Here is a 19,559-nt window from a genome sequence, read left to right as displayed (position 1 = left end):
AGGGAGATGGTGGTTTAGAGAGTAGTGGCCGGAGCAACAACTCTAGTGGTGTCGAGGAAGGTCGAAGGTCCAACGAGGTAGGTGGGTGGTTGGGCTGGGCGGGTTGCTGGAGTGGCTGGGTGGTTGGGGCTTTGGTTAAGTGGGGTTTTTTTTTTGTTTTTTTTTAATTTTTTAACCAATTAATTTGCGAGACGTGTCACTTTAACAAAAAAAATAAAAAATAAATAAAAAATTAAAAAAAAAAAAAAAAAATTAACCCATTCAACCGATAACCGGTATTTGAGATTGAAGAAAAAGAGGAACTCCCAAATTATTTTAGAATTATCCAAAGTTGGGATTATTGGAACTAAATTAGTAAAAATTGGGATTATTATTACTAATTTTTCATTTAATTATTCCACAATAATCTAAGATTTGGGAGGGTGTTCTTTTATATTAGGCCAAGCAGGTCACTTAACCTAAAACATAAGGTCACCTAGCACATGTCGCATTTTCTTTTGTCCAAACAATATTTTTCAATTTTTTAAAAAAAAACTTTTAAATTCAAAAAAAAAAAAAAAACATTTTTCTCTTTCTTCTTCTTCTTCCCTGTCACCTCCATGAAACTGCAGCTCCATAACCACTACCTCCAAATTCCAACAACCGTAACCCCCAAAATCTGACTAGGGATGTCAGTGGGCCGGGTCAAGTAGAAGACCTGCCCTATCCCCGCCCTAGTAGGGCGTAAATGGGTCCCTGTTTGGCGGGTGATAGGGCGGGGATGGGGATAAAAATCATACCCACCATGGGTGACGGGGCGAGTTGGATTTTAGGTTGTACAAACCCCATCCCCATTTCATACTTACCCCTCCCCACTTCGTACCCACTCCATCCCCACTTCATAAACACCCCACCCAACTTCATACCCATCTCATACCGATATCCATATGTTGTTATTATTATTATTATTATTATTATTATTATTATTATTTCTCAAAAACAGACGGAGTCATAAAACCTACAAAAAATTAGTGGGAAGGCGAGATACAATGTGGGCCCCCACACCTCTAGCTATAGCAAATCCATGTGTGCAGCAGCACGCACCCCAATGTCTTGCGTCGTCGAGAATTTCTGAACCCGCTTAAGCAATGCAATAGCCTCTTTCTCTAATTCATCAAGCGAAGAAAAGGAGAAGGGAATGAAACCATATCCAATCGCCTGACAACTAGATTCGTACTTGACCCGCTTCCGATGTGCCGCATCAGCCATAACCCGTCCAAGAACAAAGTCAGATAGCCCAGACTATGTCAAAGGAGAAGACCTTGTCAAGTCAACACAGACATCGCGACCACGATCCCGGGAACAAAGTAACACATCTGCAGGTCTGAGAGCCCCATCATTCCCTCCAGACAACACAATGTCAACCTCCTTTCTCGCTGAAATCCCAGAACGATAGCAAACATCAACAAGGGTATCCTGAACAACATTATGCCAATGCTTAATACCCACCATACGAGCACACGACACCGCGTGATCACCGAAAATATCCCCGGAGAAAACCCTTGAACAAGCTGAACACGACGTCGATACAAAGAACAATGGAACACCCAACCGGTAACACAACCCACATTGGTAAGTCTTTGCGTTCATTGTCTGACCCAACCCTGAAATAGGGACCGCCCGAAGCCAAGTAGAGGTGTGATCTCCCTGCTGCGATTTCCACAAGGCTGATTGTCGGGGAGATAAAGAAAAGGTGGAATCTACAGAAGCGGTAACGAACCTTAGTGAAATATATATCTGCCAATTTCTACATGAGTTTCGGGGCAGCGACTCAAAATGTCAGACTCCGCCGTTCGATTAAATAGACTCAAAGCATCCTCAAAAGCTCGACCAAAGACCGATAATACTAGCATGACGTAGAAGCTTAGTCTGCAACCCAGCAGACTGTAATCGAGATGCGAGAAAAGCATAATGACGAACATCTCCTGCGGAATAAACACCAAGGCCTCCAAACGCAAATGGTAAGGTGGCAAGCCGCCACTGCTAATCGCCAAACCCATGCCTTGAAGCAGTAACAATACGCTCCAAGGAAGAACAAAGGGCCCCATCGAATGCGCGTTGAGCCGCCTCAAATGTGCTAGGAGGACAAGTACGCAAGGCAAAGTAGAGCTTAGAAACTACAGTACATGCCCTAAGCAGCAACAACTCACACTGAGGATCATCAAGCTTAGCAACCTTATCCATAAGCGCAATGGTCTTGGTCACCTTCTACATCACAAGTTCACTACCAAACCGGAATCGAAACTAGCGGGACCCCAAGCAACTTAACACCATGTAAAGGTCGAGCAATATTTGGGGAAAAGACACCCACAAGCCTGCTTCGAGGGTCCTCTGTAGGCCAGAAAACTTCAATATTTTCCACGTTGAGATGTAACCCAAAATGAGGCCCCTCCTCCATAACTAGCTGCAGAACCATTCCCAGCACCAAAGTATCCCTAATAACAATGTTGTTATCCAAATACCAAGCCTGAAGACACAACTCAAAAGAATCTATAATTTTACAAACCAAGGGTTGTAAAACCAAAGCAAAAAGCAGAGGACTAAGGGGATCACCCTGCTGCACCCCTTGAGATGATCATAAGGTATGGTCCCCATAATACAATCTGGCTGGATTAGAGTAGCAAAATTCAACCCATCGCAAAATGCCCGGACAACGACGACGAACTTCACGCAACACGATCGCATGATCAACTAGATTGAAGCCATTTTGAAAATCCACCAACAACATTGAGAGGCCAACATCAGAACCACGAGATTCAATCATCCAATTCACAGCATGAAGAATTGCCTCACCAGCTGAAGAAACCCCAACACCAAATTGAAGACCATCAAAGTAACTTCCCAAAGACTGGCCAACCATAACAGCACTAACCTTCAAAACTAGACGTCGCCAAACAGTACCCATAGCTATAGGACGAATACCACCACTGGGCTTGACAAGTGGTGTGAATGGAGCACTAGAAATGTACTCCCCTAATTCCATAGGACATCTTCCAGCCAGAAAGAGATTAACCACCCATGTAATAGAGTCAACCAACTCATCTGAGACTATCACAGCAGCACCACTCAAGCAATCCATAAGGTGCTGAGCACGTAAACCATCTCTACCACATGATGTTCCACGTGGAAAACTCTTAATCTGATCCAAAACAACAATAGAAGTCGTAACTAGATGAAGGTTATCAATAGGTATATTGGGCAAGGATGGAGCTGGAGTAGAAGGATGCTTTGACTGTAAATTCGCAAGAGTAGCCTCATTATAAGGAGCAACTCCTGAAGAGGAAAGAACCCGGACTGCAGCGATGTAATGGCCATCGTAAATCTTCCTGCGACACTGATTGATATTACGCTCTTCAAAATCAAGGTCCTCATCATCAACCATCGACAAAGTAGGAGAATCCTTTTCCAAAGTTTCCCTCACAAGCTGCAAACTACCACCTGGTGCACTCCAAGAACAAATAGCACGGAAAATACTCTCTTCCTGATGCTGACGTTTTACCGAAGACCGAGAATCACGACTACTCCGCGGGAGAAAGGTTTTAAGGGTGCAAAGAGGTAACACCAACAAAGAGACCCAAGTAGAAACGTCATCAGGCTTAGAGATCACCTTATCAAGAGCACCTTTCAGAACTCGAGAAAACCCCAACCGACACTTAGGAGGGATAGTCTTCACTGTGCGAAGCCCCTTAGAGAACAAACAATCAAGGAGAGTCATATCAAAGCTACCGTTATGATCTCGCACCGAACCATCCACATGACCAATCCGAGCAGGAAACGAAGGAGCTTGCGGCTTGGCGAGAACAATTCCATCTCCTTCATCAGGTGGTGACACATCCTCACCCCTTCGATGACGACACTTAGTACGAAGCGTATGCGTTTTGTAGCAAACCCCACATAACCAAACCCCCATACGTGTAAAAGTAACTTCTGCCTCAATATAAACAACCGAATTAGAAGTAAGTGAATGTCGGGTGATATTTCGCGCACCAATCAACAATGACGATCACTAAGATGCTTGATTAGGGAACTCTTAGTAAGACCATTGCCACTTGCATCTTGACAGGCACTAAGACCCACAAAAGGGCATTGAAACTTCACCCGGGCAGCCGACATTGCTATACACAGCCACCACCAAAAACTACAGCATTAACCACCTTAAAACACCATTAAAAACTAATACGACATAACCAGAAAAAGCAAATAGACTGCACACAAATAGCTCCCGAAACTGCACACAAAATGCACCCAAAAAACACACCAAACTTCACCCAAAATGAATCCGAAACCGCCTAGCAACTGCAGGAAAAAAAACACACAAAAACGCAACTGAAATCGCCACCAGAAACTGCCCAGAAACTATCTAGAAACTGCCTGAAAACAGCCACCAGAAGCTGCTCAGAAACTGCCTGAAAACCGCCACGAGAAGCTGCTCAGAAACTGCCTGAAAACCGCCACCATAAACTGCCTAGAAACTGCAGCAAAACAACCCTATGAAACCGCTTTAAAACTGCACCTGATCAACCCAAAAATCAGACCAAAAACGACGCCAAATTGCCTAGAAAAAGGACGTCGGTAAACGCCTTACTGCTGCCGGAAAAAGGATGCCCTCGCCGGTCCTATTAGTGCCCGGTAAATGGCCTGAAAATCGACGCGAAACTATCTGAATTTCGCTCATAAACTGTCCCGAAAGGCCCTGAAATTGCTTCACTTCGACATAAAATCGTTCGAAAAAGGACGTGGTAGCCGGACCCTTCACTTGACCTAACCCCGCCCCGATGATGCTGCCGGAATAATCACGTTGAAGCCCTAACCACCCCAACCCTATTCACCCCTAAACGAGAGAATTATTATTATTATTATTATTGTTATTATTATTATTATATATATATATATATATATATATATATATATATATATATATATATACTTTTTTTTTTTACTATTTTAAATATAAATTAAGTAAAATAATATAGTTAAAGTATAATACTTTGTAATAGACTTATATTGTAAAGGAAAAAAAAATGTGCATCAATTTAACAATGATTTTTTTAAAATCATTATGATGTTATATAGTGGTATTTGGAAGCTGGGGATTAAGCAAGTCTTAGGTGGATGTGGATGTGGATATCCAAGTGGGTGGTGGGGCCAGAATGGTTTTGGGAATGTATCCTCCAGGGCGGGGATGAAGATGAATTTTGGACCTGTAGCGAGGATGATTTGGGGATGGGGATGAGAATGTTAGGCGGGGATGGGGATGGGAAAGTCAACATCCGGCCCGCCCCGCCCCATTGACATCCCTAAATCTAACCACTTCTTATCCAACCTCAATAACCCCACCCTTGTCAATCACCACCTCCACCAGGCTAGAAAATGCACCGCCACCACTTGAAAACCCCATCGCCACCATTTGAAACCCAGTCCCAACCGTCACCCCTCTACCTGAAAACCCCACCCACCGTCTTTCCTCCACCATAAAAACCCAAATCTAAAAAAGCCAAACCCCTACTTCTTTCCAAACCTCACCCTCGAAACCAAATTCAAATTATTTTCATTCAAATTCTGAACTAAATGATTCTATTCAAAGTTTTGGGTTTTTTTAACTTACGAGGTGGCTTTCGGGGGATGGTTGCTGGGAAAGAGGGGCAACAGGAGGGTGGTCGAAATCGAAAAAGGGAGGGAAAGGCGCACCAGGTCCAGCGGTTGGTTTTGAGTGACCATGGAGGGTGGTTGAGGAGGGTAGCCACGGAAGGGGAAAGCTCGTGGGTGGCTTCTTAGCTGGGAAATATTTTTTTTCCCTTTTTTTGTTAAATAAATTGAAAATAATTAAAACAATACATGAAAATAGGTAGCAGGTCACATTGACTAAATAGAATAGAATACCCCCTAAAGTTTGGATTATTGTGGAATTAACAAAAGTTTGGATTAATAACATAAGACAACGTAAAGGTTGGATTATTAGAATCAAGTTTTCCTTTCAAATACTTTAGAGGGTGATATGAGGTACGTTAGTATATTTAAGTAATACTACTTTGATACTAGCCATAGTAAGTGAATTAAGTCACATATAACAAACCTTTCAAAGCACTTTTTATATACTAATTGAATTGGGTTCAAAGGAGTTGAAATCGTTCATAAATTTCGAAGAATAATACTTAATACAATATAATTTTCAACAAGTTACAACTTTACATAAAAATATACCTAAGATTATCAGTTAACAAAAATATACTTAAGATAATTAGTAAACTAACAATAAACAATTATTGCCAAAATATAAATTTTTAAATAAAGAAAAATCTCATCATTGAAAAAAATTAATCATCCTTAGGCACTTTCGTTTTCAATTTTTTGATATAGTACGTATTTGTTAAAATTTATCTGATGTAATAATAGTTTTAAAATTATTATAGTAAAACAAAAGGCACTCAACTTAGACCTTAACATGTGTCACTATGTGATTAAAAAATTTCCCGCTTAATTTCCACCCCTATATGTATCAACGAACTCAGGATTATATGCAATAAGATAATATAAATGTATATATTTCATAATCCTTAAGATTAGGAAAGGACATATGATATAGTATATTATTATTGAACAATCTTTATAAGCTATAAAAACTTTAGCCTACTTATAAAGTCAAGTTTATATTACAGTTTAATAGAAAATATTATTGGTTGTATATTAAATGTAGATTATATAAGTTTATATTCATGCGAATTAAGCATACATGAATTACCCAAAGGTTTGGTTTTTTCACCATTAAGGACCTCATAATTTTATTTTATTTTTTTTTCACTTTAAGGACTTTATTGGTCAAAAGTTAACTACACTAGTTAGATTAGTGTGTTCTTTAGATTAAATAATAATAATAATAATAATAAGAAAGAAAAATAGTTAAACTTCTATAATTTTCACTTATAAGGACTTAATCTTTTTTTTTTTTTTTTTTTTTTTTTTTTTTTGCAAATTATTGGGTGCGTCCACCCGCACCCAATAGTTCGTGTGGCAGTGTGGCACAACTCTCCTCCTTTGTCTTTCTCTCTCCTTTTTCTCTTCCTTTCTTTTTCTATCTCCTCTGCTCCTCTTTTTCCAGATCAATGGAAATCAAAATTAGAAATTCACATCAATTGCATTGAACATTCATAATTAATCCAAAAGGGGTATTTGTTTCGAAGTTTGCTATTGAATCGAAATGGGGGCATGGCGGAGGAAGAGGTGGCGGCGACGGTGGAAGAAAGAATTGCCATCCCTGGTGGTGTAGTAGGAGGCGGCGATGACAGATCTCTAGTGGTGGCATTCGCTGCTTGGTTTGCGTGGTTGATTTGTTGGGGTGCGAATCGTGCTTGGTTTGCGTGGTTGGGGTGCGAATCGTGGCTAGGCTCTGGTGTGTGGCTGCGGCAGGAAAGAGAGAGAGTTTGGTGGTGGTTTTGTTGGTGATTTGTTGTTAATGATGAGAACGTATCAACCATTGTATCTTTTTAATGAAAAAGAAAAAAAGAGAGGAAGAGGAGAAAGAGAAGAGACGGAAGTGTGAATTTGTTGTTGTTAATGAGAACATCAGCCACAAATTTTGTACTTCGTATATTGTTAATGAGAAAGAAAAGGAGGAAGAGGAGGAAAGAAGAGAGAGAAGGAAACAACTTTTTTATCTTGTATGTAGTTAATCATATTAGCTAACAATAATACATGTCAGTCAATTGATGTTTGATATAGGTCAATATTATTGACATATCAAACATTAATAAAAATGTATCATCCAACAAAAGGAACTTATCAGCCAACAAAAGATACATATCAACAAACAAGAGTAATATATCAGCCAAGAGCCGGGACATACCAGTCAACAAAAGATACATATCAGCCAACAAGACGATGAAATCAGCTAACAAAAGGTATAAATAAGTCAACATAAGGAACATATCTATAAGCCAATAAATGAAGCATATGAGCCAACAAAAGGATGAAATCAGCAAACAAAAGCAACAGGTAAGCCACTAAATAAACTTATCAGCTAACAAAATGAAACATATAAGCCAACAATTAAAATATACATATCAGCCAACAAAATAAATATATAAGACAACTAAAGAAACATATAAGCCAAATGATGTCTAATATCAGCCAACAAAAGGGGAAAAAAACATATCAGCCAACAAAGGGAATATATTAGCGAACACAAAACCATATCAGCCAACAAATGGAACATATCAGCCAACACATGAAACATATCAACCAACAAGTAAAATATTTCAGTCAAGCCATCCGCACAGAAATTTTAAGTTTCATAGTAGATCGATTTCTTGGATTAATAAGGGGGTAATTTATGAATGAGAATGCTTGATATCGGTCAAGAGTTCTTTGGTTATTACTTCATACACTTTGGATAAAAGCAAAAAAAATATATATAAAAAAAATCATGGAGATATATAACGTGCTATAAGTGTTGATTGAGTATATGTACAAATGTTGATTTTAAAATTATAAGAGTCATTTTAAAATTCTTTGCTAAAATATATTTTTATCAATCTCAAAAAGCCCCCCCTTTCTCACTTCCTTTATTGAAAAACTGAGTTTAAATTAATGAATAATAGATGTAATTATATAATTAGTGCGTCTTGTGTGTGGCTGGCCACACCATGTGACCACTTATAAAAGAACAATGTAACCCTTATAACAATGAGCCCAATAATAATCCCTGTAATACTGACCAAGCAACCCTTAAGTAACCCTTATAACACCGACGAAGTAACCCTCTAAAACTTTGAGTAACACCTATACACTAACGAAGTAACCCTCATGATGAATGGCCACACCGTGTGGCCATCCATATATGAGACTTTATGCTATATAATTAAAGAAGTTTACAAAATTTTATTATGAATATTTCAACAAATAAGTCAAATTATTTAACAAGAAATATACTTCGTATTTAATTAGCAAAAAATCAAAGGTACTACTTATTAGAATAACAAAATGGTTTATAAAAAAAAATGTAATTAAAAAAGTACATTTGTAGGGGTCTGTGCTGATTTACTGAACTGAGCTGAACTGAACTAAACTAAACTAATTGGAGCTGAATTGAACTGAACTGAAATGAATATTTTATAAGAGAAATAAATTAGGAATTGAACTAGACTGAATTTAAAATAAGTTGAAGAGAACAAGCCCATAATTTATGTTTTATTTCTTTTAACTATAATAGCTGAAATATTAACATTATAATAGGTTAAAATTATAACTATTATGCAACATGTACTTTTAAATGTTATATGTTTTTTTGTTTTTCCTTTTCTCAATAAAATCAAAAAAAATACAAATATTAACATTTGACAAGTCAGCCTATGGTTAAAGGTGAGTTAAGTGACCATAAAACCTTAACCCACGTCCTTAAAGGTGAAAAAAAAATACCTAAGGTTCTTATAGATGAAAAATGCAAAAGTTTAAATCCTTTTTTTAGCTTAACTCATATTAATGCTGAAATTTCCCCATTTAAATATATAAACACAATCAAAGATTACTGTATACGATGAGATAATATAAAAATGTTATACTTTTTTATAATTTACCACATACTTAGAGGACTATATGAAGTACGTAGAATATATAAGTAATACTACTTTGATATGAGTCATAGTAAGTGAATTTAGTCATATGGATAAATAAAAAACTTTTCAAATCCATTTTTTTTAAGGAAAAATACACTTTAATAATCCCAACTTTGGTCAATTTACTTTAAATAATTCCTACTTTCGATTATTCTGTAATAATCCCAACTTTCACCTGCATTTTCTTTTTTCAATTCCAAACCGGTCAACAAAAGTCAATGATCTAATATTCTTGGTCACTTGACACGTGTCAAGCAATAAGTGGTCCAAAAAATAAAAATAAAAAGTTAAAGCAAAAATCAATTAAATAAAAGGAAAAAAAAAATCATAATCAGCCACCACCAACCCACAACCACTAGCGGTGGCCACTTCCATCAATAGCCAACCCCGAATCACCGCCTCCCTAGCCCTAACCCCCAAATTCTCCTCAGAAACCGCCCTAACTCCGCAAAACCGCCCCCTACCTCTTCCACCCTCTAAACCAGCCATAGCAAAACCCTTGCGTCGAACCCGCCACCCATAAAACCACACCCTTTACCAAAGCCCACGTCCCTGAACCCGTCCCCATCCCCTCCCCCCACCCCCAAAACCACCTGTAAACCCTCAAAATCACCTCCCCAACCCTCGAAACCACCTAAAAACCACAGCCCGCTCCCTTTATCTCTCCTCTAATTGTCGGAAAACGCAATCAAAGGGAGTGATGGGAGGGTTTTCGGTGCAAAGAGGGTTTTCAGTAGGTCGGAAAAGTGGGGTTGGGGGATCATAGAGGGTGGTTTGGGTGAGGGTCTTGCCAATTGAGAAACTGCAGCCACCGTCTGGGTGGCCGGTGGTCTTTGGATTTTTTTTCTTTTTTTTTTTTGTTTTTTAATTTAATTTAATTTATTTTTACATTTTTTGTGCCAATTAGTGTGCGACACATGTCATATAATTTGTTTTTTAAAAAAGTTAACCCTTTCTTAAGGTAACCGGTAATCTGGATTGAAGAAAGAAAACACACGTGAAAGTTGGGATTATTACGGAATAATCAAAAGTTAAGATTATTTAAAGTAAACTGACCAAAGTTGGGATTATTAAAGTGTATTTTTCCATTTTTTAATTGAATTTGTTTCAAAGGAGTTGAAATCGTTCATAAATTTTGGAGAACTATAGATAATAACAAGTTACAACTTTTACATAAGAATATACTTAAGATTATCAAATAAAAATATACTAAGCTTAAAATTAATAGTAAAGTAAAAAATTGTCTCTATTAAAAAAAATGCAATTATTATTGCCTACAATTAAACGGTAAAAATAAATACAAAAATCTCACCTTTTAAAAACTCCAATCAACCTTTGGCACTTTTGTTTCAATTTTCTGATATAGAAGTTATTATAATTTATTTGATATAATAGTTCTATAATTATACAAAATAGAGGAAACTCAAGCTACACCTCAAACGTGCCACTCTGTGGTTTAATATTTGTGGATGTCTGTTATATTTTTGTACTGTCTAAAACATTTTAGATATAAGGTTTATTAATCTCAATGCAAACCCTAGCAATTGTATGCATATATATTCCATCATATGGAATAAAGAAAGATATCTCTATTCTCCTTAAATTCTCTCTATTTCACAATAAATTGAAATTATTTAAGATAAATAGCATGAAGTTGAGATTATTAAAACCAATATAACTCCACATGATTTTCATCCCGCCTTTTAAGAAGGAACAAACCCATGAATTTAAACTAGTATTTACCACCTACTTTTAAGGAGAAAAGAGTGCTTACTACGTATATAAAACAGAGAGAATTCAATTTTATATTATACCCACAATAAACTTGAGATGTTTATCCCAACCTGATTTCGTCATTTCCTTCTAAAACATGGGGGCACGCTCGTCTTTTCTCGTCTCTTCATTATATTGGCTTTTTGGCAAACAGTCGTTAGCTAACGTTCTTCATTTTACCCGTTGTTAACCCATGGTAGAGAAAAATTAAAATTTAATTTCAAGCTTTCAATGGAGAAAACAATGGAGGCGCTGTTCACTTACCCTTTGGGTTTCACCATGCCATGAATTTCTCCATTTCTTTTAAGATTTTTCGGTAATTTGGCGGCAAAGCCGCTATCAATGTCGGTATTAGTAATAGTGTTGGTATGGTGGGCGGTTTGCAAGAAGAAGATGAAGATGGTGTTTGAATTTCGGTTGTAGATTGAAGGAGGAAGAAGAAGAACGATGGAGATGGTTGTCGATTTGCTATAAGAAGATGAAGATGGTCTGTAAAGATAAAGATGCAAGAAGAAGAAGATGGTTGTCAATGAAAGAGTAACGTCCATTATTGACGGACAAAACCCACATCTAATTACTTTTTGAAAGTTTATTATATTTAGTTCAGCTTCAAATAAACAAATACACATATTTTATTATCCTTCTCTTGGGATATACTTGTTTTGTTTATGTAGGATATTAATCGAGGTGCTCTCCATAAAACACCTACGTACGCTATTTTTTCAATCTTTAGAGGAGAAAACAAAATCTATCATTTTATTACAGGAAAAACCATCATTTTTAAACTAATATTTTATCCACCTACTTTAAAGAATTATAAAATTTTCCGTCACTAAAAACCCAAAAAAAAAAAAAAAAAAAAAAAAAAAAAAAAAAAAAAAAACTAATTATGGACAAAAATGCATGAAAATTTGATACATGTACAGGGATATATTTTATTTAGTGTTTTATGTGATTATTGGCTCTATCTTCCATTTAAAAAAATAATGACATACAAAATTATCAAATCCCATCAATATCAAGTAACAAAGTTTAAGAACTGACTTCTGAACATATTGTTAGGATATTATTTTAAAGTTTTTTGAAACTAGTTGTAAAAATGAATTAGCTAATCAAGTGGCGGATCTTAGACTAAAAAGTATGGGAGCTAATTAGTTTCGAACTTAAATAACTTTTAATTAAAATTTTAGACATCTAACTATTAACAAAAAACTAAAATATAACAGAAGTCATGTTTAAAGCAATGAAGTCAATGCACCCTGCTTAAGTCTTATTAAAATTTATTGCATACAATTAAAATATGAAAGTAATAATCTATCACCTATACTAAAAGCAAATCTTTTCATAACACTTGTCATTACTTTGTTAAAAAATTTCCCGCCTTTTCTCTTCTTTTTTATTGTTTATTATTTTTTGCAAAATTTTTAAATAAACTATTTATACCTTATGATATTTTCTTTCTACTTTTACAATCATATTCTATATATACCCAAATAAAATATTTCTAAATATCCTTTATATACTTTAAATTTTGTAATATTATTTTTAAAAATATTTAACAACTTTAATCTAGTTAATCACTATAAGGAAACAATATGCGAGTTTGAAAAAAAATTTAAATTACACAAATTACATGGGCTAATAGATGCAAACAACATATTACGATACGTCGATACATGTACAATATATGTACAAAAATAATATAAATAATAAATGCGTAACATTTTGTATTTGTTGTTAATTAATAAATTTTGAGTTATGAAATGAATTTGTAATGTTGTGATTCGAGTGTAAAAATATAAGGTCTCAAAAATATTATTTAAAATATTATTTTGTTAATTAAGTAGTAAAAATATGATAGATTATATTTTTATTTTTATTTATTTGAACTCACTTGAAAAAGTTATTGAATCTCTATCACTTGATATAATATTTTTATCACGCGTGTCTAGTAACTCTTACAAAAATTATAAGGGTCGGACCCACTATGACATGTGTTATTTTGTAATTATAATCCTAGTCACATGGTTTAGACTGAAATTCTCCCACCATGCTATCGGGGCACTAGCCTCTAAGGCCCTGTTTTTTACAATGATTTGGACCAAATATGGGAGAATGTTTATTGTGAGGTGGTTAGCACCGATTTTAAAGTATATTGTTTAATACTTGTCATTATTTTCATTATGTGTTCTAATATTTGACTAATAAGTTCCTTCTTACTTTATATCATTATATACAGGTTGTGAATAAAAAATGTTATGATAGAATACAACAATCCTGGGATCTAATTAATAATCAAGAAAATTGTTACATAACCTTATTGTCTTATGAAACTTGGCATGATAATTTTCAACATTATAAGTTGAGTGATTATTTTATTTAAATTTCAAAATACTTTATCCTTCTTAAGTTTCTTTGATAATTATATCTTATTTTTCTTTAGTACTTGGTAGACCTTTTACAAGCTAACATTGAGTCTAGCCGATGTGTACAAGTTTGCAGCTCAATATGACACCGGCAGTTCAACACATTTATAAATGAAGTTTGTATGGAGATCGATAGTTCAAGCTCCGAACACAAATGTTGTAGGAGGTATTGCACGAGCAATTCTTGCATCTCAAAGAGATTCGCGCCTTGAAATAGACGATGCACTGAAACTCGCACGTGTGTGTGGCCAGAAACTCGATGCAACCAAATCATACTTTATTAATGCACTACATCTGTTTAAACGATTGTTTTATGTTTATTTGACTAATAGATTTGTTTCGAGTTAGTCATGCTTCAAGGTTGTGGAAACGATATGACGTTTCTACCATAACTTTACAACTTGACAAATCATATAGACTATTTAATTCAAACTTACAGTGTTGTCCCACATTTACATTGGATATCAACTTTCTATGACGGCTAAGTAAGTTTATGATCTGTTTTGATATTAATCTTATATAGAATAATTACAACTAACTAACATCTTTCGGTCTAATTAATCGTAGGACATGCAATCATCACTTAAGGACTTTGCATGTAACATTATTCAAACCTTGTTGACCCTTATTAGTAGTAACTGATTTTACAAAGCCAGTTACAACTAAATTTTTTATTTTTTTTAATTTCCCTTAATTCTTAATGATATGAACTCATGGAGCAAATCTATAATCTCCGATTGTGATTAATAATGGAGGGAATAACTCTTCCTCCTTGGATCTAATTCAATCGTAAGCTTGTTTTTTTTATCTTAATTATACTCCTACTCCCTCCGTTTTTTTAAGTTCCCATAACTTTGGGCACATAATTTTAGGCAAAAGAATAAAATAATATATAGGTTGGTATGGTTAGGAATAAAAAATTTGGAAAAGTAAGATAGAGAAATATAAATGGTGAGCATTAGGAATAATGTGAGAGGGAGGAAATATTATAAAATGGTAGTGGGGTTAAAAGGAAGAGAGATATATAATATATAATGTGGGACATTTAAAAAACGGTCATTTTAGGAAAGTGGGATACTTAAAGATAGCAGAGGGAGTACTTGTATTGTATTTGCATAGAATGATCAATAATTTGTCTTGTTTTTTTTATTGTTGCTTTGGTTATAATATATTACATATACAATAAGGTCTTGTTTTAGTTTAACTAATTTTTGCTTATTTCCAAAAAGATAAGTTCGAATAAGAAAAATTAAGTGGACTAATCCTAAAACTCAAAGATTAGTAGATTTTAAGTGCAGGGGAGGATTAAGCATATGGACACCTGCATGAACAATGCAAGTTATACGGTAGAGCTTTTTTAGTCCACTTAGAGGTGCACTTTTTAATCTGAAAAGACCACCCACAATAGGTTGAGAGTATTGAAACATTTCTTATAATAATAGTGATGTAAAGGAAGAATAATTTGCTTTTTCCCCCACCACTAAACCATTATTATCCTAATAAAAATAAATTATATATTAAAAAGAAAAAAAAAAGCATCCATTTTCTTAATAGGTGCAGCTTTGAGGGTTCAAGAGAATATGCATGGATCTTCCTTTAAGCTAAAATTTTCCAACAAATTATCATCAAACTTTTTAGGCAACCCATAAATTAATTAAATCTTTTAACAACTTTACAAAACACCTCTTTCCTTCACCCTAAAGAAACTCCTTTTGGATACAACTAACCCTTCAACCATTATCTTCATCATCCTTTGTCTTCTCAAGCTTTAAATCCAGCCGTTGATGGAAGGCGGCTGCTGGCATACGGCCGCCGGTTGCGAACCGACACCTAAGAAATCCCTAGTTTGCCCTCCACTTCCTACACCAACACCTCTTTGAGTATAACTGTCTACATGATCATTGATCAACTTCTGACGCTTGGCGGGGTTAGGAGTGTACATGGTTGTCATGGTAGAGAGATCATCGACCGAACCCTCGACATCGCTCCCAGCATTGGTGGTGGTTGAGTTAGAAGTACCAAAAACCGAACCGCTCCGGTTGAAGTTGTGATCTTTTTCATTATTATTTTCCTTCACAAAGCCAAAGTTTCCATGGAAAAATGCATCATTTGTATTGGTAGAAGAAGTAGAGCCCATTTGAGCAGCTTTTTGTAGTAATGCTGTGGCTGACATAATGTGGGAAGAATTGTTTGGGGATGTTTGATGATGAATGCTATATAATGAAGGAAGTGATGTCGTAGTATTAGTTGTAGTTGAAGTAATTTCATTGGTTAATACACCTAAATCTTCATCATTATTTTTGTTATTTTGTGGATTATTATTGTTGTTATTAGATATTTTACTTCCAAATACCCAATTTAATTGATGGTAATTATTATCTTCAGGCTGGTGAGGATTCGAACCCAAGACCCCTAGAGGGGTATTATGGGAATTTAAGGAGTTGATAGTGGAGCTAAGGTGTTGTTGTAAATTATGGGCTTGGATGGGTATATTATTAGTAGAGTTTTGAATTGAATCATACCCTCCACCAGCTTGAGCCAATTGGTTACCTAACCACAAGGGAAATACTCCACCCCTTTGGTTTTGATGTTGATCAAGCGCGACGGCATCTTTAGTTGATGATGAAAGAGGCCTAAAAATGGAAGAAAAATGTTGTGCCACGGCAACTGCAGGTCCGATATTAGAGCCCATCATATGATGGTAGTTGAGGTTATTGTTTGTTGCTACCGCGGCATTAAGGTTGAAATGGGTGCTTGCTGCGTTCATTCTTGCTGTTTCTTCTGCTAAGGCGTCACAAAAGGCCCTATGCGTAATGAAGCTATCCCTCCTGCTTAAATAAAGGGACAATAATAAGTGATTTTTAGTTAATTACATATGAAAGTTAAGTATTCTAAAATATGTAGAGATATTTTGCAACGATTTTGTTTGGTTAATTAATTTACTAGATCTTAGACCAACCTAGATTATTAGAATATTGTATTGTCTTAAAATAGAGGGATATATATTTATCTATGAGCTAGTATGTCTTGAGAGTTGGTAAAACGAAAATGCATGGTCAAAATCTTGAGTAAACTGCATTGGATTTCACAATTGCCAATAATGGGACTTCAAAAGTTACAATTACGGTAATATAGCTAGAGCGACGTGACTAAAGTTCAATATTAATATTTCAAACCTAAGATGTATGTCCCTAATAATAGATCAAATTTTAATTTTTGCTTCTTATATTATAAGATAGTAATTCATAAGTTGTAATACACATTTTCAAACAACAATAGATAGGAATAATGTAAAAACAGCGGCATAAGTATGCAAAAATAATTTGAATGAGCAACGAAATATATATGATTTTTATACTAAATCAAATAATTAAGAAAATGACATTCAATCAAACAAATCTATTATATTATATTATTAAAAGTCGAAAGAATACTTCGTAAATATTGCATAACACTCAATTATTATAGAGGGGCCATACTATATACTTCCTTTACCAATATTCATATTTGGCCCATGATGCTATTGAGAAGTTTAGATCAAGAATGAAACAATTTTAAGTTTCTAACCCAATTACTATTGCAACATAATAAAGACAATTATAGGAAGGGTCAATAATTTTAGGAGACTCAAATCTCCATGCAATGAAAATATATACCATGACAATCATGCAACAAACCATGTTATAAATATGGTACTACAAAATCATGTAACTATATATTTGTCCTCATCTTGCCATATCTACCCCCACCTTCATACCCCACTACTCCCATACATACAGATAGATGTTACTGTCATGTAGCATCACTTTTCTCCATTTCTTAAAACATCTCCACCTTAAAAACTTTCTTCTTTAGATCATGCTTAGTGCTACACTACATAAAATAAACTTCATCTTTTTATTACCATGAAGATATCATGTATATTCAGTTTACTCTAAAATAATTAGATTTAAGCTATAATAGTGACTGCCAGCTATGATAGTTCGCTTAGTATACTCTACTTGATATTGACGTGATCGAGATCGAATCACGTCTACATCATTGCCTATTGTAGCTCTGAAAAGAGCATTATTGTGTTTTATGTACATAATACTTAGATGCCGCATGAATGAAACCTTTTAAATATTATAACTTGCGGTGATCATCATATATATACTATGATCTAACAAAAGAAATTAAGTAAAAAATAATTCAATTCATTAACTTAGAATGAAGAAATAATTAACACATACCTTGAGAAAATAGTCCCACAATCACACTTGTATTCCCTAGTTCCACAAGTTTTGGAATGAGCCTTACAATCAGACTGAACAGCATACTTCTTATTACACTTCTCACACTTCCATTTTTTCTCACCATGCTTCCTACAAAAATGCTTCTTAATGCCGGTAAGGTCACCGAGTGCTCGAGAGGGATGATGGTGAACACAAGTCTTTTCGGGGCAAACATAGACGCGTTTCCTTGGCTCTTTGCTAGTCCTTTGCTTGAGCTTCCATGGTAAGTTATGACCTCGACGATGAAGTTGTAGATTTTGATCCCTTTGAAACCCTTTCCCACATATTTCACATAAGAATCTGTTGGTTGCCATTAGGGTTTTTGGTGATAAAGCTATTACTTCTGCTTCTGGATCTAAAAGATGCAAAAGATAGATGATTATTATAATATAATTATCATTATTATTATTTGGTAATTATGAGTTTTTCATTTATGAATATACCTAGGTAGCCTTCATCATTATACCATAAAGGTGGAATAACAAAAGTTAGAAAGAAAATATGTTGATTTATCATCAACTTTTATAATAAAAAGAAAGAATTTTTCCAATTATAATAAATAAAAACAAGAAAATAAATAAACTTGCCTGGATTTCCTGGTAAGTTTCTCTTCTTCTTAGGAGGAATAGGATCATTAGTTGATCCAATAACTGGTGTTAGTAGAAATCCATTTGTAATTACTTCTTGATCAGCCATTCTTTAGGAAGGTTTTCGCTAAAACTAATTATGATGCTTAGATTAAATAAGAGAAAACTTAATTATGAAGCTTGACAATGGAGCAAAAATTAAAAGAAGGATGAAAAAGATTTGATTTGTGATTTAATTTTGAATTTCTAAAGATGATGGAAATATTGATAGAGTTTCTCTCTTTCTTTCTTTCTCTATGATATAGACATAAAGTGGAAAATTAAAGATGTGATTAAGTGAAAACTAACACTAGGAAAGAGGTTACACCTTGTTATATATGCTGAAAGATATAGGTATCATAGTTTAATTAATTAAAGAAAATGTTTTTTTTTTATAAATAATAATAGCAATAATTAAATAGTTATGTGTAATAATAAACTAAAAACGAAGGCTTTTGAGAATTAGCTGCCTATAAGCATAAATTTTTTTTTTATTTTTTTTTTAAGAAAATACACAAACTTCAAAAACACACAATGTGGTGGTTTTACCCTTTGCTTTTGGTCGGACATATTTGAGAATAATATAATTATAGTGTTGTGGATGGCGGTGAAAAGTTAAAGTTGAAGGGAGTATGAGAAGTGGGAAGAGAGATAAAGAAAGAAATTGGCAAAGAAAGCACAAAGGTGTGCATGATGACACATATGATGAGGCTATGAGAAAGCTAATCCTCATCCTTTTTCATTTGGAATGATTACCCCATAATTTGACTCCCTTTTTTTTCTCTTCTTATTTTATCGTTTTACTATTTAGGT

The 19,559-nt window shown here is 34.8% G+C and overlaps 1 protein-coding gene across 1 annotated transcript; it reads right to left on the bottom strand.

Annotated features, from left to right (window-relative positions):
* Positions 1-15,374: 15,374 nt before the first annotated feature.
* Positions 15,375-19,060, bottom strand: LOC145587721 (zinc finger protein MAGPIE-like). Its single transcript, XM_081644415.1, has 3 exons — positions 18,708-19,060; positions 18,079-18,475; positions 15,375-16,674 (listed from the first exon to the last, which is right to left on the bottom strand). The coding sequence occupies exons 1-3, from the start codon at positions 18,814-18,816 to the stop codon at positions 15,615-15,617; spliced, it is 1,566 nt and encodes a 521-aa protein (XP_081500541.1). The 5' UTR covers positions 18,817-19,060; the 3' UTR covers positions 15,375-15,614.
* Positions 19,061-19,559: the final 499 nt, after the last annotated feature.

This window comes from Chenopodium album, chromosome 17 (genome assembly GCF_948465745.1).
Source record: "Chenopodium album chromosome 17, dcCheAlbu1.1, whole genome shotgun sequence".
NCBI classification, from domain to species: Eukaryota; Viridiplantae; Streptophyta; class Magnoliopsida; order Caryophyllales; family Amaranthaceae; genus Chenopodium; species Chenopodium album.
This window is presented reverse-complemented; position numbering and strand designations above follow the sequence as displayed.

What these genes read in the sequence shown, in the direction of transcription:
- LOC145587721 (XM_081644415.1), bottom strand. Translation starts at nt 18,816, where the DNA reads ATGGCTGATCAAGAAGTAATTACAAATGGATTTCTACTAACACCAGTT. An exon ending in AAACTTACCAGGAAATCCAG is followed by an intron (nt 18,476 to 18,707) that starts GCAAGTTTATTT and finishes TGCATCTTTTAG; the next exon opens with ATCCAGAAGCAGAAGTAATA. An exon ending in TGTGGGACTATTTTCTCAAG is followed by an intron (nt 16,675 to 18,078) that starts GTATGTGTTAAT and finishes TTATTTAAGCAG; the next exon opens with GAGGGATAGCTTCATTACGC.